The sequence below is a fragment of the Hibiscus syriacus genome, unplaced genomic scaffold (assembly GCF_006381635.1).
Source record: "Hibiscus syriacus cultivar Baekdansim isolate YM2019G1 unplaced genomic scaffold, ASM638163v2 tig00110260_pilon, whole genome shotgun sequence".
NCBI lineage: Eukaryota > Viridiplantae > Streptophyta > Magnoliopsida > Malvales > Malvaceae > Hibiscus > Hibiscus syriacus.
The window spans coordinates 706,358-731,372 of NW_024062651.1; the positions used below are offsets into that span (position 1 = coordinate 706,358).

General features: G+C 34.1%; 1 protein-coding gene across 1 annotated transcript; it reads left to right on the forward strand.

Annotated features, from left to right (window-relative positions):
- Positions 1 to 453: 453 nt before the first annotated feature.
- LOC120115275 (ubiquitin carboxyl-terminal hydrolase 13-like) lies at positions 454 to 13,254 on the forward strand. The gene is made up of 32 exons (XM_039136019.1): positions 454 to 629; positions 801 to 867; positions 1,022 to 1,169; positions 1,275 to 1,432; positions 2,068 to 2,333; positions 2,414 to 2,632; positions 2,717 to 2,825; positions 2,910 to 3,025; positions 3,457 to 3,555; positions 4,660 to 4,769; positions 5,558 to 5,632; positions 5,989 to 6,067; positions 6,189 to 6,335; positions 7,122 to 7,202; positions 7,279 to 7,398; positions 7,507 to 7,629; positions 7,956 to 8,033; positions 8,547 to 8,635; positions 8,722 to 8,830; positions 9,190 to 9,258; positions 9,345 to 9,455; positions 10,579 to 10,634; positions 10,769 to 10,949; positions 11,035 to 11,136; positions 11,227 to 11,298; positions 11,408 to 11,473; positions 11,845 to 11,910; positions 12,098 to 12,184; positions 12,301 to 12,417; positions 12,669 to 12,743; positions 12,835 to 12,921; positions 13,112 to 13,254. The coding sequence occupies exons 1-32, from the start codon at positions 600 to 602 to the stop codon at positions 13,151 to 13,153; spliced, it is 3,354 nt and encodes a 1,117-aa protein (XP_038991950.1). The 5' UTR covers positions 454 to 599; the 3' UTR covers positions 13,154 to 13,254.
- The last annotated feature ends 11,761 nt before the right edge of the window (positions 13,255 to 25,015 follow it).

Here is a 25,015-nt window from a genome sequence, read left to right on the forward strand (position 1 = left end):
TCTAATTATTTTTTTGTCTCATAATATTTTTTAAAATCATATATAATATTATATTTTATTTAGACATTCGGTATTAAAAAATTAATATAATCATTGATATGAAATTTTTTAAATTTTCAATGATGATGTGATATTATCTTATGATGACACGTCAACACTACTATTAATTTTTAATAGTAGTTAATCATAATAAAATCAAAATGTAACATTAGGTATGATTTTAAAATAAAAAAATAGTTGAGTGACCAAAACAGAATAAAACTGATAATTGGGTACTAAACATGAGTTTACCATATTTTCTAACTATACATCGTATATAAATACTGGTATTGCATAGTATAAGGATTTGGATCATATCCAACAAACAATGTCCCAAGAACAAAAAGGAAGTAGGAAATTCTGAAAATACCCATTTCCCAAATAAACATTAAAGACCCTCGAAAGACCGTCTTTCTCCTCGCATCTTTCAGTGTAATAAATCATCAAAAGTAAAATCATCCCAAGAAAATAATAACAATAATAATTCTCTCTCTCAGTTTCCCATTTGATTTTCCTCTTGTTTTCGTACACTTCGAAGTTTACCTCTCAATTTCGTAGCTATGACTGTCATGACCCCTTCCCCCGTCGATGTACTCTCTCTCTCTCTCTGTTACTTCTTTATAATGATTTGTTTTCTCTGATTAATTGATATTTTTGAGAGTTTTTAGGTTTTTTTTTGGTGCGCAAATTTGGCTTCTTGATGGATCTGATCCTTCTGATTTACTTAACTTTTTTTCGGGATTTTTCTATGATTTTGTTAGCAACAAGAAGATGTGGAAATGCTCGTCCCACAGTCTGATTTGACCGACAATCACCAGCCCATGGAAGGTATTCTTCTTCATCTTTTCCTTTCGGGAAATTTACTTATTTGATTCGCTTACATCAATGCAAGTTTCCAAAAATTTCTAGCTATATTATGTAGCAGTCAAAAGAGAGGGTTTAATCTGATTGTGATCCTCGCGATTTATATCTTAATTTTTAGTTGTTGCGCAACCCGAGGCTGCAAGCACTGTGGAAAATCAACCAGTTGAGGATCCTCCTTCAAGATTCACTTGGAGGATTGAAAACTTCTCTAGGTTAAACGCTATGAAGCATTATTCTGAAGTCTTCGTTGTTGGTGGTTACAAATGGTACATTTATATTTCCTTTCTTGTTGATAGTGCTATTGTTCTTTCTCTCTGTTTTTTTGGCGATGGTAATTGATGACTTTGATACTTTTGGTTTGAATTGCTTAGGCGAATACTGCTATTTCCAAAGGGAAACAATGTGGATCATTTGTCTATGTATTTGGATGTTGCTGATTCAGCAAGCTTACCCTATGGGTGGAGTAGATATGCGCAATTCAGTTTGGCAGTAGTTAATCAAATTCATAGTAAATATTCCATTAGGAAAGGTATTATGCTTAAAGTAGATTATATGTACAGTGAAGTGTTCTTTTCTTGGTATTATAAAATCAAAATAGTTTGATACTGTTTTGTTGCATCATTTCTGTTTTTATGATCAATGCTACGTCAAGAACATCCTCATCTATGATGCTCTTTCATCTTTTCAAAGAGTCATGCTTTTCTTACCCTTTCGATAATTAGTCTAATATGGATTTGATGCAAAGGCTGGTCATCTCTGATTATTAATAAGATTAAAAAGAAAATGTTGCTGTTATGATGCCTTATTCCTCAGTAATAGTTCTTGATATTGTTGCCATTTCTGATGATTAAAAGGCATGACTAACACTTGGCCGATATTAAGATTTTTTTGGATTTTAGAAAATAATCACAGCATGATGTTTTCTGTAATCCCCGTTTTCATTGTGACCATGATTCTCCTCTGGAATATATGGTATCTGACTAATGTTCTGTTCCCTCTTTTATTGTTTGAATCTATATGTTAATTACCTTAACTCTTAGTAATATGTTCAAGTCTTAGTTTTTCTCAATTAGTTTTGGTAACTTGATATGAATGTTATCATAACATTGGAGAGAATAATTTAATCTTATTAAAATTTGCACTTACCTGATTTGGATTTTGCAGACACGCAGCACCAGTTTAATGCACGAGAAAGTGATTGGGGTTTTACATCCTTTATGCCCCTTGGCGAGTTATATGATCCTTGCCGAGGGTTTCTTGTGAATGACACTTTGATTATTGAAGCAGAAGTTGTTGTCCGCAGAATTGTTGATTACTGGACATATGACTCAAAGAAGGAAACTGGTTACGTTGGACTTAAAAATCAAGGAGCAACGTGTTACATGAATTCTTTGCTCCAAACTCTGTATCACATTCCTTACTTCAGGAAGGTAAGTACTGATGCTCCATATTTTGCTGAAATGATGTGTTGTTGGGTTACTATTACTAATGCTTCACATATATATTTCAGGCAGTGTATCATATGCCTACAACAGAGAATGATATGCCATCTGGAAGCATCCCTCTTGCACTACAGAGTTTATTTTACAAACTTCAGTACAGTGACAGCAGTGTTGCTACAAAAGAGCTGACCAAATCTTTTGGATGGGACACACATGATTCTTTCATGCAGCATGATGTTCAGGAACTTAATAGGGTTCTGTGTGAAAAACTTGAAGATAAAATGAAGGTGAAATGCGTCAATGATCTTTAATCATGATATTATTCTAATGTGAAACCGAAGTAAATTCCATTTGCTTCTGTTTGCCACCAGGGAACTGTTGTAGAGGGCACCATACAGCAGTTGTTTGAGGGGCACCATATGAACTACATTGAGTGTATTAATGTGGATTATAAATCTACAAGGAAGGAGTCATTTTATGGTATCTTTCTTTTTTTAATGACTGTTTGGGATTTCATGAGTCTTGTTCTCCATATGACACTATTTTACTTTTTGCCTATACCAGATCTTCAACTTGATGTTAAAGGCTGTCACGATGTATATGCTTCTTTTGACAAGTATGTGGAAGTTGAACGCCTCGAAGGTGATAATAAATATCATGCTGAGCAATATGGATTACAGGTAAGCTATTGTGGTCTGTGAAATTCAAGACTCTAAAAGTTTGTAATGAGAATAATTAAAGTAGACGTAGGATTTCATCAATCAATTTTCATGCTTCTAAGACAATACCGATGGGATGTGTACAAACATTACAAATTACTTGATTGCTAGGAAATTTGCCTTCAGTTAGATCATTGTTCAGCAGTACATGGCTTCATAAAAGCTGCTATTTTAGCCAGGGTGTACAGAATGTGTGGCTATTTTTGCTGTGGTTGTAACAAAATGTCATTTGTGCAATTTCTGGAACTGCATTGCTTTGGAAGTTTACTCTTTACACAAGCATTCATTTTTCTTTCAGTTCTATTTTGTGTTTGGTGCATTATATCTGATTCTGTGTTATATATATTTTCATTATTAAATGATTGCATTTGAATTTTGGATGATGTTTCCAGGATGCTAAGAAGGGTGTGTTGTTCATTGACTTCCCTCCGGTCCTTCAACTTCAGCTTAAACGATTTGAATATGATTTTATGCGGGACACTATGGTCAAGGTCAGCCGTTATAACATCTTAATTCTCTGTGGTTCTTATTCGTCAATGGTACCTGTGCAGTCCAGGGGCCTCCAGTGTTTGTGCTTAATACAAAGCAATTTTTTTTTTCTTTTTTCAGAATTATAGAAGAATTTAGTTCTATGTTCTTGCTTAACTCTTAATACATGCAGACGATTGTTTTAAAAACAATAGTCAATGGTTCATGTGCAGTCCAGGGGCCTCCAGTGTTTGTGCTTAATACAAAGCAAAAAATTTTCTTTTTGCAGAATTATAGAAGAATTTAGTTCTATGTTCTTGTTTAACTCTTAATACATGCAAACAATTGTTTTAAAAGCCAAAGATATCATGAGCTGTAACCATCTGCTGCTAACCATGTTAATCAAGATCTGGGTGGGTATTGGATACAGTATGTGCCTGACACGGTTATGGTCAGATTTTTCCAAGTTTTTTCATGTATTCGGACTCTAGGAGGTGATATTGCCTTATCCACAGGTCAGACTCGTGTACTTCAAAAAGAAAAAAAAAACAGTCGAAGCAACATAGATGACCGGCCCTAAGTTTGTAAAAGCAAAGGGGGGGGGGTTCCTTGCTCCTAATGTTTTTTATCCTTTGGTGTTTGACCATTTTTTTTCTTATGTCCTGTGCTAGTCAAATATAAGAAAGTTATTTGATTTTTTTTTCTGTGGACCCACTCATCTGGCAGAATACAGTGACTAGTTCTCTTTATCTTCATTAGAAGCTGTTGTAATGTGCTGCAATTTTGCATGTGAAGTTTTATATGGTGTTGATCCGTGCAGTTTTTGTTGGTGTTGATCGAGTTTTGTGTTAAAACTAACTTCATCGACTTCCTGGCCTCTCTTCATTTTGTTTAGAGGACAGAATGCAATGACTAGTTTGCTTTATAAACTTAAAATAGGCACCGTCATGACTGTTTGATTTTTTCAGCATATAATGACAATTTTTATATCTCAGTGAGACGTTTTTGCAAGTTATGTCATTTGACAAATATCAATTTTTTTTGCATGCTTTTATTGGTTTGTGCTAATAGTTTCAGTGTCTTTATCCTTTATTCTAATGGTAAAATTAATATTTTCACTTATTTAGATTAATGATCGCTATGAGTTCCCATTGCAACTTGACCTTGACCGAGATGGTGGAAAATACTTATCACCAGAAGCTGATAGGAGAGTCCGCAATCTTTACACGCTGCACAGGTACCTACAACATTAAACATTTATTGTGTCTCAACTGTTCTTTCATTTCCTTCTTATAGTTGCTAGTTAGAATAATTCATTTTTGATGTAAGTTGAAGGATAACCAAAATCATTTTTAAAATATTTTTTAAAAAATGTTTTTAATAAATTTTATGGCGGAAATATTTCGTCTAGATGTTTTTATAACTTTTTTGATATTTTGGTATTTTCCCGCATTAACTGGGAGATAGTTGGAAGTTAATTAGGGTTTAATTTAGTTGAGATTCTTTTATCTCACAGAGAGCTCTTGTTTGTGGAAAAGTAGTCTGAATCCTCGAAAACTGTAGCAAGTGAAGGACTAATGCTAAATCAGAATATTCTCGAAAGAAAAAATACTTCATATCCTTGATTAATTCAACTCTACCAAGTTTGGTGTTACATTCCCCATGACTGTCCTCAACAATTCACAGGGTTATTTTATCAATTGCCTACTTTAAGTATGCTGAGGTAAACAAACGAGAGGTTTAGTAACCAACCATGTACTTGGGCTCTCTAATGATGCTAAAAAGGATTGCATATTCATACGAGTTGATAGTTTGATGGGAAGCACATACATGTTTTTAATGCTTATATTAACATTAAATCTAGAAACCAACCATGTACTTGGGGTTTTTAATGAGACCATGAAAGATGGTTTATGCACACAAGTTGATTGTGCTGTTGCACAATTTTTGAAGACAGAACATTCTATATGTTTCTTTACTGCTTATAATAACATGTGATTCTTACATCTTTGAGTTTGGTTTCAGTGTCCTCGTTCACAGTGGTGGAGTGCATGGTGGACATTATTATGCATTTATCAGACCGGCTCTTTCTGATCTATGGTACAGATCATACCAATGCATAAAATTTATACTATGCAAAAAAAAAAAAGGTTATTAATTATTTTCGGACATTATCATGCATTTATGAGGCTGGCATTTTCTGATCAATGGTACCGATCATGCCAATGCATAAAATTTATACTATGCAAAAAATAAATAAATAAAAAGAAGAAACAGGTTATTAACTATTGTCGAAAAACGGAATGGATTACTAAATGCTTACTCTGGTGCATGACTATTAAATTAGCTTATGTAGATTGTATTTAAGTTACTCTGTTTACAGCTTGCATATGCTAGCTATGCTTTGGAGCCTTGAAGGTGATACTTCTTTCATATTGATATTGTCTGCTTTTCAGGTATAAATTTGATGATGAAAGAGTAACCAAAGAAGATATGAAAAGGGCATTAGAGGAGCAGTATGGTGGTGAAGAAGAGGTACTATCTTAGTATGTTTTTGCATTGTTTTTTTAAACCTTTTGTTTCAGCTTTTCTGCTTTTAACTATATCCATTTTCAGTGTTATTTATTTGAAAAAAAAAATTCTTGTGATGTGCCAGTTACCACAGACAAATCCAGGATTCAATAATACTCCTTTTAAGTTTACGAAATATTCAAATGCATACATGCTGGTGTATATACGTGAAAGTGACAAAGACAAGATAATATGTAATGTGGATGAGAAGGATATTGCTGAACATCTCAGGGTAAGATTTCATTGTTAATGTTATAGCTGAAAATAGTGGCAGATCTTTGACTTTTATCTTTTAGGGGTCAATTGAAAAATTAAATTGCTCAATAAAAAATTGCAATCTTGTAGAATATGTTCTTGCTGCTATATCTTGACATTTAGTTTAAGTTTACATGATTTGGACTTGATATTTTTGATAAAACAATTAATACATAAATAAGATCCGGGGTAAAATAAAATTAGAAATAACAATGTTATTTTAATTTCTTTAGTTTATCATGCATAGAACTAAGTTACCGTCAACAATATAAAGTTCATTTTGAGTGCCAATATAATTTTTATTTAATATATTAATACTTATAAATATATAAACTTGGATTGTTTCAAAATTCTTTGACGGGCCAAGGCTTGCTTGGACGTTCTTATGCTTTGCCTTCGTTTGCAAATGAGTCGAGTCAAGATGTTATAAGCAAGTTGTTAGGCTTGAAAAAGTTAATTAGTCCCTCACTAGGTTTGAGCTCGGATTGTTTGTAGCACCAATGATCCTAAAGGGCATTGGGTGATCTGATTTCAAGTGGTTTTTCAACTTGGAATAGTTCAGCATATTGAATTGAATAGTATTTATCTCAATCTTGATTTGAAGTTCAATGAGGTTCAATGTGGCTTTGTCTTGGTTGCTTTATCGTGAGTAATCAGAAATGAGCTATTACCAAGCTGATTCTTAAGAGTTGTATCTCTATTTGGTCATTTCAGATCCATCCTTTCTCACAATCTAATATGCAATGTTTTTTAATGTTCTTAGGAGAGGTTGAAAAAAGAACAAGAAGAGAAGGAACATAAAAAAAAGGAGAAGGCAGAGGCACACCTTTACACTATTATAAAGGTTGTTTGAGTCATTATTTTAGTTACTAGATTGAGCATTTTTGAGATTACTTTCTTACAACTATATGATTGTCTAGGTTGCACGAGATGATGATCTTGCAGAGCAGATTGGGAAGGATATATATTTTGATCTTGTGGATCATGATAAGGTCAGGAGTTTCCGAATTCAGAAGCAGATAACTTTCAATGTGTTTAAGGTATGGTAAATAGAGAAAAGGAAGAGAGCTTTTTCTTTCCTGTGTACTTGGCATTTGGGGTAATAGTTTTTCCCCCATGATCCTGATTAACCTTTTTATATCACACAGGAAGATATTGCTAAAGAGTTTGGCATACCAGTTCAATTTCAGCGTTTCTGGTTGTGGGCCAAGCGTCAAAATCATACATACCGTCCAAACCGCCCATTGACACCTTTGGAGGAAACACAATCTGTAATATTCCTTGGCATAAATTCTTTATGCTTCGTTCAAATACCTTGTTTCAGGAGTATTTGTGTCTAGTTTTAGCTTCAGTTTTTTTTGGCATAGTTAAGTGCCTTTTGGCTTTAATTGGTTGTCTTCATTTATCCTGTTAGCTTTTGCATGGGTATTGTTTGTATGCTTTTCCCGTTGAATGAATATAAATTTCTACATGTGTTTTTCTCTTAAAAACTATACAGAAAACCAAGGAAAATGTGGAAAACATTCTGAGTCTACCTTTTTTCTTCTCTCCCCCTCTCTTTTAACTATGCGCTCAACTTTGACTTTCCTCACTGTAGGTTGGAACCCTGCGGGAGGTATCGAATAAGGTCCACAATGCAGAATTAAAGTTGTTCCTGGAAGTTGAGCTTGGACTGGTAATATGGTTTTCCATTTCTTAAAATTTCCTGTCTAGTTATGATATTTATCTCATTCTGGATCTTCATTCTCAATCCAAAATAAGAATTAAGAGATCTGAAAAGATAGGGGGTCTTTTTTGAGATTCTAAAAGCTTCCAAGTGCAAAAGGTTGTTTTTTCAGAGTAGAAGTTAGGCATTTCCAACAGCCTTGTCGTTTGCTGGTAGAGTGCTGAATTCTTAGTACCAGTGAGTAGTGAACATGGATCCAAGCTTGACAAACTCAAATAAGAAAAAAGTTAGGCATCAGACTTCTAGGTTTTATGCTTCACTCATGTCCACTGTGGAATTACTTATCTGCCCTTGAAATATTAGTTAGTGAGATTTGTGACTAGGTCCCTTTTACTAAATATTTTAGGAAGTGCTATGTATGAATTATATAAAAATGAGTGTTTAATCTAGTCTTGCCCCCTTCTCCTTGATAAATTTTTGGTTATTTTGTATTTGCTTCATGACAAAAACAATACTGTTCAGGATTTACGCCCAATTGCTCCACCAGATAAGACAAAGGAAGATATTTTACTTTTCTTCAAGCACTATGATCCTGAGAAGGAAGAGCTTCGGTAAGTTTTTTCGTATTGTTTGTTTCCCCTTGTCTTCTGAGAAATTATGTGAAATTGTATGAGGGATTATCTTTCTGTTGCATCAGCTTTGTTGGAAGGTTGTTTGTGAAAAGCACTGGCAAGCCAACAGAAATTATATCAAAATTAAACAAAATGGCAGGGTATGCTCCTGATGAAGAGATCAACCTTTATGAGGTTTGCTTACAGGAATTCTTCCTAAAGTGGTTGTGTTTTCAATTCTCTCTCAACTCTTTTCTGTCATATCTCTCTGTTGCATGAATTTGAGGTGATAGTAATTGAAGCTTATGTATGGTTCTAGAAATGAGCTTTTTCCCCCTTTACAGCGGTTTTAGATGGAATTTTTCGGGCATTATCTAATCTACTTCCACTTGTACAGTTGATAAATTATTTGTTTAATAGTAGTACCTATATAACAGTACTTTGCAATTGACTGTGAAACAGTTATCATTCCCGTCTGGTTAATTCATCCAAACATTTGCATATATTTTGACATTCTGATGAGGAATAATACTCGAGTATGCTATAATATACAGGAAATCAAATTTGAGCCCAGTGTCATGTGTGAACCAATTGACAAGAAAATCACATTCCGAGCTAGCCAGGTATGCATTGCACTTCATTTTGGAATGATTGCTATTTGGTTTGGTCCTATTTAAGTACTTTATCCTTCTTTCATTTCCCACTGCAGCTTGAGGATGGTGACATAGTTTGCTTTCAAAAGTCTCTTCCTGTTGAAAGCATTGAACAATTCCGCTATCCAGATGTTCCTTCATTTTTGGAATATGTGCATAATCGCCAAGTACAATCTGTTTATCCTTTATATATGCAACTTTCTTGCAGTGAGTTTATTCTATTATTTCCTTTGCATTTTCATCTAGAATCTTGATGTGAGGGTTGACCTGTCTGTCATATGGCTGCTTTTACATGGTTGCTTTCAGAAATCTGCATGTGCTTGGTGATGTGTTCTAGGGGTTATCTGTCTGTCATCTGGCTGCTTATAGAAATCTGTCTTGCAGTTGATGGTGTGTGCTAGGTTGATTAGGCAGGAGCTAATGTGCAATTTATTGAGCACTTTGTTCTCTGTGATTTGTTTGATTAGCCAAAGTGTTTTTGTATGCTTTCTTGGATACATTTCTTTGACTAAGTGAGCAACTTTTGGTCTATATCTATCATCTTAGGATAGTGGTTACAAATGTCAATGTTGGCCAGCATTGTTAATAGGTTTAGGCAGAAACAAATTAACTTCTTTTAATTGCATTGGCATTAATTTCATTGTCTCAATAGGCCTCACATTCTGATTGATAAGATCATGATATCTGAAATGTCAATAATAGTGTTTGGTTCCAGAAAACATCTCTATGTTAATTTTCCTAATCTGAAATTATTCATGTCTCTTCGAAAAATGCATTTGATGAATGAAAATAGTAAAATCACATTTGGTTCTACATTCCTATTTAAAGAAAATTATCTATAAGCATTATTAATTTCGATTTGTTTATGTTAAACATGAAAGTTAACATGACGACTGCATAAAAAACTAAATAGAAGAGGGAAAAATGCTACTTCTCACATGTTTGGTTGAGTGATGACTGATGATTGCAGTCTTTTTCATTTGTATACATTTATGAATTATGAATCTTTCTTCCCCACACACATCCAAAAACAGAGAAGAGTTGGGTGTACGGATATATTTTGTCTATTAACGATTCACTTAAAGCTCTATATACCCATATAGTTTTCAAACTATTTTAGTTCACTTGTAAATATTGCCCATGCCTTTGCGTTTTAAGCTGTTGGCCTATCTGTGAAGACATTTCTTTATGGTAGATTGTACACTTTTTGGTCTTTAACCCTTCAGTTATAACCTTGCTCGAAGACACTTTTAAAGTAATATTTGCATTTTTTATATTTCTTTATGGTAGATTGTACACTTTCGGTCTTTGGAAAAACCCAAGGAAGATGATTTTTGTCTGGAAATGTAAGTTCAAAATTTCTGTTGAAGTTGCCTTCCTTTACATTGCAATTGACATGTCTTTATTTACTGGTATTTTTTTCTATTTTTATATGAATGTGAGGATAAAAGCTTCACACTCCTCTCTTTTGAATGTTTAGGTCAAGGCTTTATACTTATGATGATGATGTTGTTGAAAGAGTAGCTCGACATCTTGGGTTGAATGATCCGTCCAAAATCAGGCTTACATCTCACAATTGTTACTCTCAGCAACCCAAACCTCAGCCTATTAAGTACTGTGGGGTGGATCATTTGTCTGAGATGCTGGTCCACTACAATCAGGTAATAATCAAATCCCTTTAGTAGTGCATATCGAGAGGCTAAATGATGAAAGGGCTAGGTGCTAACCAATTTTGTTTGTTGATAGACTTCTGATATTTTATACTATGAAGTGTTAGACATCCCTCTGCCCGAGTTACAAGGTCTGAAAACCTTGAAAGTAGCATTTCATCTTGCTACCAAGGATGAAGTGAGTATGTGAATCATATTTTAAGAGTTATGATGAATGATGTTAAACTTCTGTTTTAGTACAATAAAATTGGGTACTTTTTTATCCCAGGTTGTTATTCATACTATTAGGCTTCCAAAGCAGAGCACTGTGGGTGATGTCATTAATGATCTTAAGACAAAGGTAAGTCCAGTTTCATTCCATGGGTCAAAAGATCATGTCTAGGTATGTATTTTTTTATGGATATTTTGTTTTAATACAGTAAAATTGGTGAATCATTATTTTGAAACAGGTGGAGTTGTCTCATCCTGATGCAGAACTGCGGTTGCTTGAAGTTTTCTATCACAAGATCTACAAGGTCTGTCATTTTTTCATGGTTGTTTTTTCTTGCTCATGTCAGTGATTACCCTGAAAGTGGGAAATGAGCAACAGGAACTTATTACATCTTTATTTGATTTCATCTGGGTGCATAGGTGATGGATTGTCTAATGTCCTGGTTCTTTCATAATCCTCTAATGCAGTAATGTCATCAAGTTTTCTTATTTGTTTAAAACTTGACATTGCTTATTGAAAAGACTGTTTCACTGTTTAATATCTTGAATTGCATATCCATTCATGTGTTTCATCCTTTTCTTGCTCTTCCTGGTTTGGTAATTTGGGGTGCCTTTTATCACCTTTCCCCCTTCCCTTTGATTACAAATTTATGTATGTTTCTACTCATTTTTGTAGATTTTCCCGCCTAGTGAGAAGATTGAGAATATAAATGACCAGTACTGGACATTACGGGCAGAAGAGGTCAGTTCCTACTCCCCTTTTTCTGTTCCTATCTCACATGCACTCATACATCCTGCTGTGATCTAATGAATCAGTTTCTTTTCTCTTGTATTTTGCCAGTTTTGATTTTATGAATGTAATTTCTGAGATAATGGCTTTCTTTAAGATATGGAGGGCTGGTTTTGATTGTTCTTCTTTAATCTTACAGATTCCAGAAGAAGAGAAGAATCTTGGTCCAAATGACCGCCTTATTCATGTTTACCACTTCACTAAAGAAACAGCTCAGAACCAGATGGTAATAATTTTGACATCATTACACATTGTCTTATTTTCAATTATCATTTTGCTATGCTTATGATTGCTTCTTTATCTCTTATGTTCACTTACCAATATAGCTCTTTGTGTTGACAGCAAATTCTGAATTTTGGAGAACCTTTTTTCTTGGTGATTCATGAAGGTGAAACCTTGGCTGAAATAAAAATCCGAATACAGAAGAAGCTGCAGGTTCCAGATGAGGATTTTGCTAAGGTTTGTTGTACTTTCGAATGCTATGTGAGCTTGTGCTCTCTGATTTGCCGTTATCCTTCTCGTGTCAACTGCTTCACTTCTCCTTTTGGCTGTGTAAATGAATTATATATTCATGCACAGTCGGTACTCCGACTGTGACATATCCATTGGGACATCTATTTTTTACACTGGTCATTTTTCATTCACCTCTGTATTCGTTTATCTGTCTCTTTTCTGTTTTATTTATTTTATAAAACCTATCTTCTTTTCAGTGGAAGTTTGCATTCCTCTCACTTGGCCGGCCAGAGTACCTTCAAGATTCTGATATTGTATCTAGTCGTTTTCAGGTGCACACATTTTACGTATGGATATTTGAAAATTTTGTCCAAGTTTCATTAGGATTTTACATTAATTTTGTTTTACTTTACATATATTCAGAGGCGTGATGTTTATGGTGCTTGGGAGCAATATCTTGGGCTGGAACACTCTGACAATGCTCCAAAAAGATCTTATGCTGCTAATCAGGTAATGACCCTTTAAAAGTATTCCTAAGTTTCATCACATATTGAGTTAATAAGACTCCTAGCCTGAGGATTAAGATATTCTTTAAGGCTGTGATTAATCCACTTTCTTTTCCTTACTCCATAAAAATGGCTAGCCTTTGAAATTCCAAGAATAGTCGACTCTACTTTCATGACATCATGCTTCTTTGCAGAACCGGCACACCTTTGAGAAGCCTGTTAAAATCTACAATTAGGGACTGTTTTAGATTTTACCTCCTTTTGATGAGATTGCACAAAAGAGTTGCACTCTACATGAATGAACTAAAAAGCAAATGACAATGCGAGGCAACAAGAAGTTAGCACTGAAATGGCATTCGTTGATATTTTCTCGATTTATTGGATAATGTAATTCTTTCGGTCGAAGGACAAAGTGTGCATCTGCAAATGTCGATTACGATCCACTTGAGGTTTTTGTTACAACTTTCCGTCTTTTAAGTAGAGGTTGGTTGGTTGGTTGGTGGTTCTATCACAATCAAAACGTAAATGGGGGCAAGTTGCCTGTGTAATTTGTCAGTACATAAACAAGATTTTGGATTATTAGTTATGTATACACAGTATAGTTTGGGAGAAGGTTGTGATTTTTGCTATTCCCTTTGGTTGGTTCCCCCCCCCCCTTTCCCCCTATAGCATTAGCTGCTGCTCCTGCCCTTTGTAATGGTTGATTACCATTCTTTTTCAAGCCCTATTATATTATTGTGGCTTTTTATTATGGAACTTTGTCAAACTCCGAAACCCCCAAAGATCTTTTGCCACAAAGGGACTGGAATTGATTTTATCCTTTAATTGAATGCGCATTCATACATGAACAGACAAATACATACTATTTATACTGTATGTGTGGGTTTTGGTATCATGAATCAAGTATTTAACACAGTAAGTTATGAGGCACTTTTTGAGAAATGATTCGATTTCTTAATAAAAAAAACTAGTCAAATAGAAAAAGAAACAGACTTGTACAGCCTTCTCGAGGAATAGATGGCATGCCTTTGATTGGTGTTAAATGAAAAGCAATCTTAATAGGTGATCCTTCTCCTCTTAGACTCTCGAGCATAATCCCAATTAAGAAAAAGAAGAGGGAAAATGACAAAAGATGAGAGATATTGTGTTTGTGATTTGTATTAGTATGGTGGTCCACTTGACACATCTCTTTCCTTTTGGGTGCAGGATGTGACTTGAATACTCCATTCATTATTGTATAAACATGGTAACATGGACCACATTTTGGGTCTTCTCTGGTTTTTGTGGTTCTCATCTCACTCCCCCATTTGGGGTTTTCCATCACATGGTTTTAGTGATTGTGGTCTTTTATGCCTACAAACACTGGGTTAAAGAAGATCATGAAAAAAAAATCAACTCGAATTCTTCTATGGTATGATCTTTGCATATAGGGTCCCCTATGTGTTGTATTTTATTTTGTTTGTGGATATCGAGATAAACACGTCTTTTTTTAAAGAATAATAGCATGAACATGAACTATTTGAACTAAATACCATATTGAGATAGTACATTTTGTGATTTTTTTTTGAAATAGTTTAAGTGATTACAAAATAATGTATGTTTATAATTTTTTTAGCATTAATAATGCACATACACTTTGTAAGCGTAGTTGCTTGAACTCAAGATTTTTAGGGAGATAAACAGTCCCCTCAATCATCAAGATCATTTGATGGATTCATATTATGACCTTTGAAATATAAACATTAAGTTTATCCCTACAAAATATGGATGGTAATCGTTTAAAAATGGACTGAGTCGTTTCATTAGGTCTTAACTATTAATAAATGTTTCGCCAATATAAGATGGCTAAAAGCCATTACAAATTAAGAATACAAGATATCATTAAGGTCTCTTTTCAAATAATTTTGGACCATATTATGGATGAGATGATGAATGGCCACAATACCATCGATCTTTGTCACGGAATCTGTAGATGAGAGTCAACTTAAATTTTTTGGGAACCCTCGGTAAAAGCTAAAAACTAACTCTATAAACGATCCAACCTCGTTTACATAGATTGCCGATGGCGCACTGACCGATGCAATGAGGGCTAAAATCTGAGGGTGTTGGGGTAACTCATCATTTCGGCATTATCGTTTTGAGTAAGGTTTATTACTTTAGGTCAAATATTTCATGGCTAAATTTAGGTCAAATTTTAGATTAATTTAAATTTCAAATCGTTCTAATTATTATTTTCAATAACCCTTCAATCTGAATCTAATGACCTCATTGATTAAGAGAATTATTATTTTTCTAATAGGTTTGGGATTTGAGTAGCTACATATGCAAGATGTGTGTGCATTGTCAATAGTTGAGATCTCTAAGAAGAATAATTGTTAACCAATTAGACCGCTTGATGAGTTTAACTCATCAAATAAAGTTTAATATTTTTCAATGACTTATAAATCACAAAACCTTTTGAAGTCAGTAGGTTTCACTCATTTGTTAGTGACATGAGACACTAAATTCTTTAAATAATATCAAGGTTCGAATCATGACGTTTGTGAATAGAGTAAATTGGGTTGAAAGGATGGTCCCTGTAACGGGCCTTTGCAAAATCAAATCCGAATTAATTGATTAATAGATCAAAGCCAATAATTAAATAAAAAAATAGTGAAATAGAGTCCACTCATTAGACTTGTCTGATAGGCATTTATGACTACCCTTTGAAGGATGGTGTTAGACCTAGAGTCATCAAGTCTATTAATAGGTTGGTAGACTATACATATATAATTGTAAATTATCAAATTTGACTCTATTAAGAGGCCACGTAAAATTGAACAGTATAGATTTCAAATAACCTTTCCTTTTGAATGATATGGTGTCTGAAGAGATTCTTGGTGTTTTTCTCAAAAAATCACTTATATTCTATATATTTTCCTGTCATGCACTCTTTAGACTATTTATGCTGATATGGCGTCATGTGAGTAAGGCGCGCTCCCTGAAGTGCGCTTTATGCTGAGTTGGGATACACGAGTGTAAAGCGCGGCCCCTACGACGCACTTTACCTTTAAATCTGACACGAGTCATAAAGGCGCGCCTCCTGCTGCGCGCCTTAGGTTTAATTACCCACCTACCACGGTCATTTACACCCCCACCCCCTCCCTATAAATACCCTCATTCTCAATCACTTTCATCACACCAAATCCTCTCAACTTCTCTCAAATACTCTTATATTCTCTTATAACTGTTTAAGGTATATTTTATTATATTTAATATTTTGTTTTTAATTTATTTAAGTATTTAAAAATTTTAATATTTTATTTAATTAATTTTTTTTGCAGATATAAAATGGAAGGCGATCTACTTCGCTTGGATGAAAATCATATATCGCGACATTTTGTTGATACAGTAACATTTTAACATTTTAATATAATTTAAATTATTAGTTATAATTTATTTATTTATTTAAGGCGTGATTATTAGTTTAAAAATTAATTTTGTAATTATTTAATTTTAGAAGAGGGACCGTGTATTAGATCCTTTTATTAGGAACCTTAAGTTAGTGATACCTAGCCGTGTCTTACCGTATTTAGTAGAGGTTGGATTCAGTCAGATATGTATATATGAGGGTCACTGTAAGATAGAACCAGACCTTATTGCTGCCTTAGTGGAGCGGTGGAGGCCGGAGACCCACACATTCCATCTTCCGTGCGGAGAATGCACTATTACACTTGAGGATGTTTCTATGCACCTGGGGTTTTTGGTGGATGGAGATGTGATATCGGGGATGACACACGGTTCATGGACTGCTTTGTACCGGGAGTATCTAGGACGTGTCCCGGAAAGTTTTAACGGTGGTCGGATACCGTTAAATTGGTTAGATGCCAATTTTCGGGAGTTGAGCGAGGACGCCTCTGATGATAAAGTTAAAATGTATGCACGGGCAAGCATACTGCAGTTGATAGGAGGGTTGCTGATGCCGGACAAATCGCGCAACCAAGTTCAATGTATATGGTTGTGACATCTTGGCGACTTTCATCTGGCCGGATCACTCAGTTGGGGCTCGATAGTTTTGGCTTACCTGTATAGGGAGATGTGTCGAGCCACTTACTACAGGAAAAATGCTATCGGCGGATGTCTCTTGTTGCTGTAGTCTTGGGCATGGTATCAATTGCCCTTTTTATGTCCCATTGTCAAAAACCCATTCGTATTTCCGCTACTATTGAGGTAATTATAAAACTAATTTCGTATATTAATCAATTTATACAGTGTATAATAATTTTTTCCTTGAATAGGTGGTATACTGATAGGAAAAATCATCATGATCTACCTGATGATTTAGAAAAAATTAGGGTACTAATCGATCAGAAGGTTGGCACACACGTATGCATTTTAATGTTTAAAAATCAATTTTAGATTATAATTATATAATTAGATTATTATTTTGATAAAAATTATATATATTTGTTTTAGTTTGAATGAGTGTCATATTCTAATGATGATGTGAGGATGGTGATCTCACCTGAGTTGAGGGGGCCCATTAGATGTTTGGATGGCGATGGTCCCTTTGATATATTATACGATCGTCGAGTGGCACTCCACTGATCGCGTGCTCCGGTAATTTGGTTGTTTTCAACCAATTCCGGAAGCACCTCACAATATGGACGAGTTGCATAGCATAAATAGACGTGACAAGACCGATACAGATTGGTTGGTCAGGCATCATGAGTGGGTCGTGTTGTGGGAGGATCGACATCGGTGCCTTCCCGGTAGAGAGCCCATTTTTACTGACCTCTTGATAGTTGCTGACGGTTATTATGAGTGGTTCAACAGTAACGGGAAACTGTTTCTGCTTTCCGAGGATACATGAGGGCGAACCTTTCAGCGATGTCGACAGAGACGTTCACCGACACAGCACCATCGTCTCCCGACTTGTGGACGGAGAGAGCAGGTGCTTCCGGTTCATCCTCAGTTGCACCAGCAGGACCTTCACAGCAGCCACCGTCTACAGTGACTTACATACCGCAACCATGTGTGATGTTTCCACCGCCATTCCCTTACCTGATACCACCGTCGCCACCGTCACATGGTTTTATGACCCCGCCGCCACCTTCGTCACAGAGTTTTATAACCCCTCCTGAAGGATATTATGGGTATATATTTGTAGATCTGACTTGGGGTTCATATGCCCATATTTTAGCGGGTTCAGCCTCATCACACATGGCAGCAACACATACACCTCCTGTACAGTTTTCACACTTAGCGATGTCTGGGTTTTATGAGTTTTCTCAGTTTTCGCAGGCCGGTGGGATAGTCAGTCATACACCTCCAGGGTTCTTATTCTATGGAGGTGTTTCATCGTCATCAGCTCCTCATCAACCTAATGTAGCTACTCACGACGACGACAACGACAACGCTGATGGTGATGATGATGACAGCAAGGAGTCACAACTAGTGATATGAAGAAATCCTCCTCGAGACCGACAGCCACCGCCCTGCGGAACACATTCGCGTCGCAGGCATCGATAGATTTTGTTTTTTTATTATATTTGTATTTAGTTGTTTATTGGACTTTTTATTGTAATTTGTTTATTTATCATTTAATACTTACTTTATTTCATTAATTTGATTGGATTTATTTTAATTTATTTTGATAAATTTGTTAGACTTTTTGTTAATGTATTTTGGTTAATTTTGTTTATTGCCATTTAATATCAGTTATTATAATTTGTTTATCATTTACCATTTAATACTTATTGTAAGTTTGTTGTATTTAAAATTATATTCAAATACCAAATTTTTATTAGTTTGATAAAATTTAATAATTGTATTCGATAACTTTCTTCAGTTTGTCACTTATTATCTCTTATATTATAATCACATATAACGTCAACGTCCAATCTCATATTCTTGTATTGTTTTTTAATCTTCATCAGCGGTTATCGAATGACATTAACTTGAAGTAAATGTAAATTTAAGTATAAGAATTCTTATTTGATAAACAACTACATCAGTTCCTCATCAATTGTTAATTGATGACAACAGAAGTGGACATGTTTTCTAGTGTGTTCTGGGTTTCTACAATGCACACATCTTCTGTCTTGTCTAGATCTTTCTCGAATATCCATATCACAATGAATTCGATTGGATTTTGGACGACCACACTCCCTCAATAAAGTTGGATTTGGTACAATCGGAAGCCAATCCTGAACCTCATCAGGGTCTTTGTCATTACCTATGGGGGGAACTCAAATTCGTATACCTTAAAAACTTGAGATAGTAGGTATACGGGATCCACAAAACAGTTATAGTCTTGACGTGTATGCGAGCAAGCTGCTATCACATGAGATCATGGATACTTCAAAGCTTGAAAAACCCCGCAGTCGCACGTTCTGTCCCGTAGATTTACTCTTAACGAAACAACTTCAATCCCTTGAAGAGGTCACGACAACTCTGTGACACGAAACATTTCATGTCTTCTAGAGAAGCTTGTTACAGACATTCCATTTGATGCAACAATTTTTTTGTAGATCTGCAACTAATCTAGGGTGTTAGACATGACTGTCTTGCATCCAGGTTTGAGCTTGTCCCCCGAGCTTCGCAAAAAGTATCCCCAAACAAAAATATATAGTTTTTACCAAAGTCGCTACAGGTAAGTGACATGCACCCTTTAAGGTTGAATTAATTGCCTCAGCCAAGTTGGTTGCCATGTGTCTATATCGATATCCACCATCATACGCGTTCGTCCACATTTCTTTATCGATGAGGCTGATGTAATCGTATCCTTCCTCATTTTTTCCCCAAATCTTGAAGCAACATTTGAGGAAGTAGTTCGTAACCTGATCAAAAAATGTATAACTTACTAACTTGATCTCTTTGCAAAATTAAAATAATCGAAAGAAAACAAACTACATCAGTTTCACTTACCCATGCGCACAATTAATTGACGTTCATCATTCTTCTTGAACCTTCAATGGTAGTTCGCATCAATGTGTTAGAGACAATACCTATGTTGGACAAAGGGTGATTGCCACATTAGACCCAAAGACTCCATTGCTACTTTGATCCCAGCCCGCGATCTAAAAGACACAGATTTGTTCCCTCGTGATAACATGTGCACGTAAGTTTCGGAGGAAAAAAGCCCAAGAATCTTTATATTCTCCTTCATCAAGAGCAAAAGCAACTGGAAGAATGTTGCGATTGCCATCTTAGACAACTGCCAATAATAAAGCTTGCTTGTATTTTCCATACAAGAAAGTCACGTCGATCTGGACCACAGGCTTGCAATATTTGACAGCATTAACGCACTGTGGGTAAGTCCAAAAAACCCGATAAAATTGACATCGATCGCGAATAACTCGATCATTATGGTATGCATAGGAGGTTTCGAAGTCCACAATTGTCCCAGGATTGAGAATGAATATCTCTCCATTAAAGTTGATGTGACGGCACCATGATGCGGATTTCCCATTATGGTATTAAAATCATTACACATTACTGTAGTCGGACTGTCAACTTGTTCAACCAGCCCATAATGGGAGCTTAATGACTGACCCCAAACATCACTCACTTGACCAAACTTTGCATACATCTCAATATCGGTGTCTGAATAATTACTTTGAGAATCAATCATCATTTTAACATCATCATTGTTCGATAGTTCGAACGTTGTATAAGTTAATGCAACAATGATGTTAGAAATTTGTACTGCAATGACGACATTCTTCTACTACTTCCAACATGAATCTTCCTCGAAATCTTCGTTATCAGCTCCTCAAGAGTTATGTTTCTCTTGAATGATATTTTAACACGCTCATTTGGTACGAAAACAACGTCGGTTTCATCTTCTCGAATTTCTCCAACATAATAAATAATAGCTGAAAGTCGCGCCATTCTTATAGTTTAAAAGTGCGACAATATTATATCTGCAAAAAAGACTGAAACAAACCTGCTTAAATAAATAATATATGAACGAAAATATAACACAATAAATTTTTTACACATAAACGTAAATAATTTAAATAATATAATTTTATATTATTACCTGTATCGCAAAAAAATTTCGACATATGCTCCCGCTTTTCCCTTGAACTGGCACATAAATTAATTGAAAACAATTAGTATAATTTTTTTTCAAATAATCATAATAAACAATAAGTATAATAAAAAATATTATAAAAAAATTACCTTATAACGAAAGATCGAACGAATTTCTGAATCAAATATAAGAGGATTGTCGGGTGTTATTTACTGGTTGAAAGGATTGTTGTAATAATTTCTCGGTTGAGAGGGAATTGTGAGAGAGTTTACGGGAAGAGAGCTATTTATAGCCGAGAGAGGATGCTTTAAAGCTGAGAAATTCGGGTAAATTATGCAAGGCGCGGTCCCTGTACCGCACCTTGCATTATGCATGTATGATAATTGAGCATGTGATAATTGAAAAGCGCGACCCCTGCCCCGCGCTATAGCCCCATGTGGCGTAATGCGCGCCCCAGGGGCCGCACTTTAGACATGTGTGTCCATGTCAGCATAAGACACGCTGCAGGGGGCGCGCCTTACCCTACGTGGCGCCAGATCACCGTAAACACGCTGTAGGGGCGCATCTTACTGCAAAGGGTGTTAGATTGAGAAAAATAGTCTGAATGGTGCCTGACAGAGAAATATATAGGGTATAGTTGATATATCGAGAAAAACGCCGAGATTCTTATTGACAAAGATTTAATTAGTTTTCGAAAAATATCTTCCAAGAAATAACACTAAAAACCTGAAAAGATCTCAAAATGGGAGTTGTTATATGCAAGATTGTTGGAGTATATACAATGATGAATCTAAACATTATATAATAGAGATCCAAAATTTTAATATATTTTTTATAAAAATAGTTATGCAAATTTTTATATATTAAATTAATTTTTTTTTAAATAATAAGTATATAATAGTTCCTCTGTAAATCTGTATATATCTATCTCTGAGTATGTACTCTACAGAGATTTTATTTTTTCTGAATTATCTTTAAATTTAATATTTTATATTACGAAAATATAATTTAATTCTGTCCCAACCATAGAAAACATTAAAATTTTGGTGGTTTTTGTCTGAATGGTGAGGGGGGCGCAGTGTATCTTAGCGGGAAATCTCAAAGTATATTGTGAGAGCATTGATGTTGGGAAGGTGATTGAAAAAAGGTTATGTCACTGACTCGTTGATTCAGTCCCTTTTCTCTCTCTTTCTCTCAATGCCCAGATAATTATATAAACATATATAGATAACTGTGGAATTTTACTTAAAAATCACTTGAAATTTTATTATTTATCAAAATAGCACCTATTTATCCTTATTTGTCAAAATACCACTTCTGTATTACACAAGGCGCACCCTACAAAACCCGCTTTGCACGTATGACATCCCACTCAACAAAAACCCGTTCTATTAAAATCGTTTTATGTTGACGTGACAAAAACGTTTTTTTTACAAAATGTGCTTTTTGCACCATTAAATACAATTTTAAGAATAAAAAAAACTATAGGACTCAAAGACATAATTTAGTAAATCTTGACTCCATAAGTTAGAAAACTAATGAGATTAATTTATGTAGGGATAAGTGAAATGTTAGGGTTTGTGTATTGATGCGAGATTAAAGAATAAAAATGATATTCCTTTTACTTTTTTTTAATATATCTTTATTTTTTTACATTTACATCGTGGTAAGTCCACTCATACATTATTGTTTAGATGACCCTATTCCCATATATAATGGAATAAGGGAGGTAGGATAGTAGGCTGCCCCCAACGCCAGGTTGAGAGCAGCTTCCTTAAAAGACCTCCGTTATGAATTACCCTTAGTGGGACTCGATCCCACGACCACAAGGTTAAGAGCCTTGTGCTCTACCAACTGAGCTAGACGGACAATTCCACTCATACATTATTGTTAAATTTCATTAATCTAATATTAATTATTAAAATATAAATTATGATTCATATTAATTTTTGATATGTTAAAAAATTTAAATACTTATTTTTTTAATTATGAGTTAAATTTTATTAAAAAAATATTTTAATAAGAATATTTAAATTTAAATTAAATAAATAATTATATATTTTACAATATTTTTTATAAAACATCATCAAATTCAATTTGAGATTAAAAATTATATCTATAATTTAAGTTGAATCCTTTATAAAATATAAATTATTATATTGACATAAAATATATTGAGAAAACTAACTTTTAACAAAAATAAATTTATTAAAATTGAAATTCATTAGTTCACTTAATTGTTTCATAATGTTTTATAAAAATTATTTCATAATTTATAAAATTAATTGTTTAATATTTATAGTATTAAAATGTTTAACTTTAATTTATATATATTAATTAATAAAAAAAAACTAAAGATTCTATCAGAAAAAGATAAAAGAATTCACTTTTAGTTTTATCTTACATCGTTGACAAATTAAGCCTTACACTTCACTCATGCTAAACTAACATTTTTAGACTTTTAATTCATGTAGTTAACATGTATCAAATTATATCTTTGGTCCTTATACTTTTATTTTTTTCCAAAATTTTTCAAAATATACTTTATTAAATGTGCTTTATATATGTGCTACCAAATCAACATAAGACGCTTTCTATAGAATATAGAAATCGTTTTTATCACTTATGCATAAAGCTTGTGGAGTAAACATCTTTGTCACGTATGAATAAAGTGCGTTTTTGTAAAATGACAAATGGATGTTCTTTCAATAAATAATAATTTTTAGATGATTTTTAAGAAAATTACCGTTTACAGTATGACATAAGTGTAGAAAAAGATTTTTAAAGTCTCCACCATTTATATACATCCAAAACACATGATTTGACATTACAGATTCTGTAATGTTAACTTCTTACTCATTATTTTAAATTAGGTATTAATTATATTTCAATATATTAAAAAAACCTGTATACCTATTATATTAGAAAAAAGAGTACTAAAATTTTTAGATTATTATTTTTAAATTTCTAGATGACGAACCCACTTTTCATTTACAGCCCTCATTACCATTACCGTTATCATTCTCTGGTAAAATATAAGCCTTCTCTTTTGCTTTTGCTCCACTGGGGATTGCATCGTGCAAAAGGGACCCCCATTTTCTTGCTTTCTTTCGAGGGAATCAACAATGGACGATGCTCGTGCTTCCTTCACCTTGGTTTTTTTCATTGGTTGATGCCCATGGTTTTCATGAAAGAAGCATATCTAAGCCTTTTCTTTTTACTGCATTTAGTTGGTTTGGGCTTAATCCTCTTTTTATTAAATCAACATATATGTATATGTATATATATATATATATATATATATATATATATATATATATATATAGAGAGAGAGAGAGAGAGAGAGAGAAGTCAGGGTTATACATGAATCCGAGAAGACACGAAATCATTAATGACTAACTTAAGCATTGATTAAGTTTGATTCATTATAACCTAATTATGAGATAGTGATTGATGTTTACCAATCCTATAGTGGCCCTATTAGCGTTGTTGACAAGACATCTAGGGTTTTTATTACCATTTCTCTTGCTTGGCTTCCTTGGTCTTCAATTTGATTATGAAATATATCCTATTTGAAGCTTTCCATAAGGAGAGAAAGAGCGACAAAAATGAAGTAAAAGGAGATATGGATTCCATTCAAAGGCTGTTGCTTTTTTTTTTTTAGAGAAAAGGGGTAACACTAAATATTTAAATTATGATTACAGTTACGTTTTCAATTATGAATGTAGATTCAACGGATACTATTACATTAAATACAAATAATACAATAATGTAAAACAAAATCTTTACAACAACTATTATTCCAATAAATAGCATACAACTATTTAAATCCCAAGTAAGAGACGGTGAAGGAAGAGCATAGGGTCATTAGTCCCTTGAGGAATATTTGTAGGGTTTTCTGGGCCAAACCCCAAGGCACTGTAAAAAACTTGTTTTGAGCATCCAAGGTGGTGCTTTTACTGTCGTCAATGTAATATTGTATAATAAACACTGCTGCATGATTTCTGTGCCATCAAATTGGGTGGAAAAAAAAGATTGTTTTTGTTCGTCTGACCAAATGTTTTTTTTGTTGAACGAT

Coding starts and splice junctions, on each gene's coding strand:
- LOC120115275 (XM_039136019.1), top strand. CDS start 600: ATGACTGTCATGACCCCTTCCCCCGTCGAT. Junction 5,633..5,988: donor CCGGCTCTTTCTGATCTATG/GTACAGATCATA, acceptor TCTGCTTTTCAG/GTATAAATTTGATGATGAAA. Junction 10,635..10,768: donor GATGATTTTTGTCTGGAAAT/GTAAGTTCAAAA, acceptor TTGAATGTTTAG/GTCAAGGCTTTATACTTATG.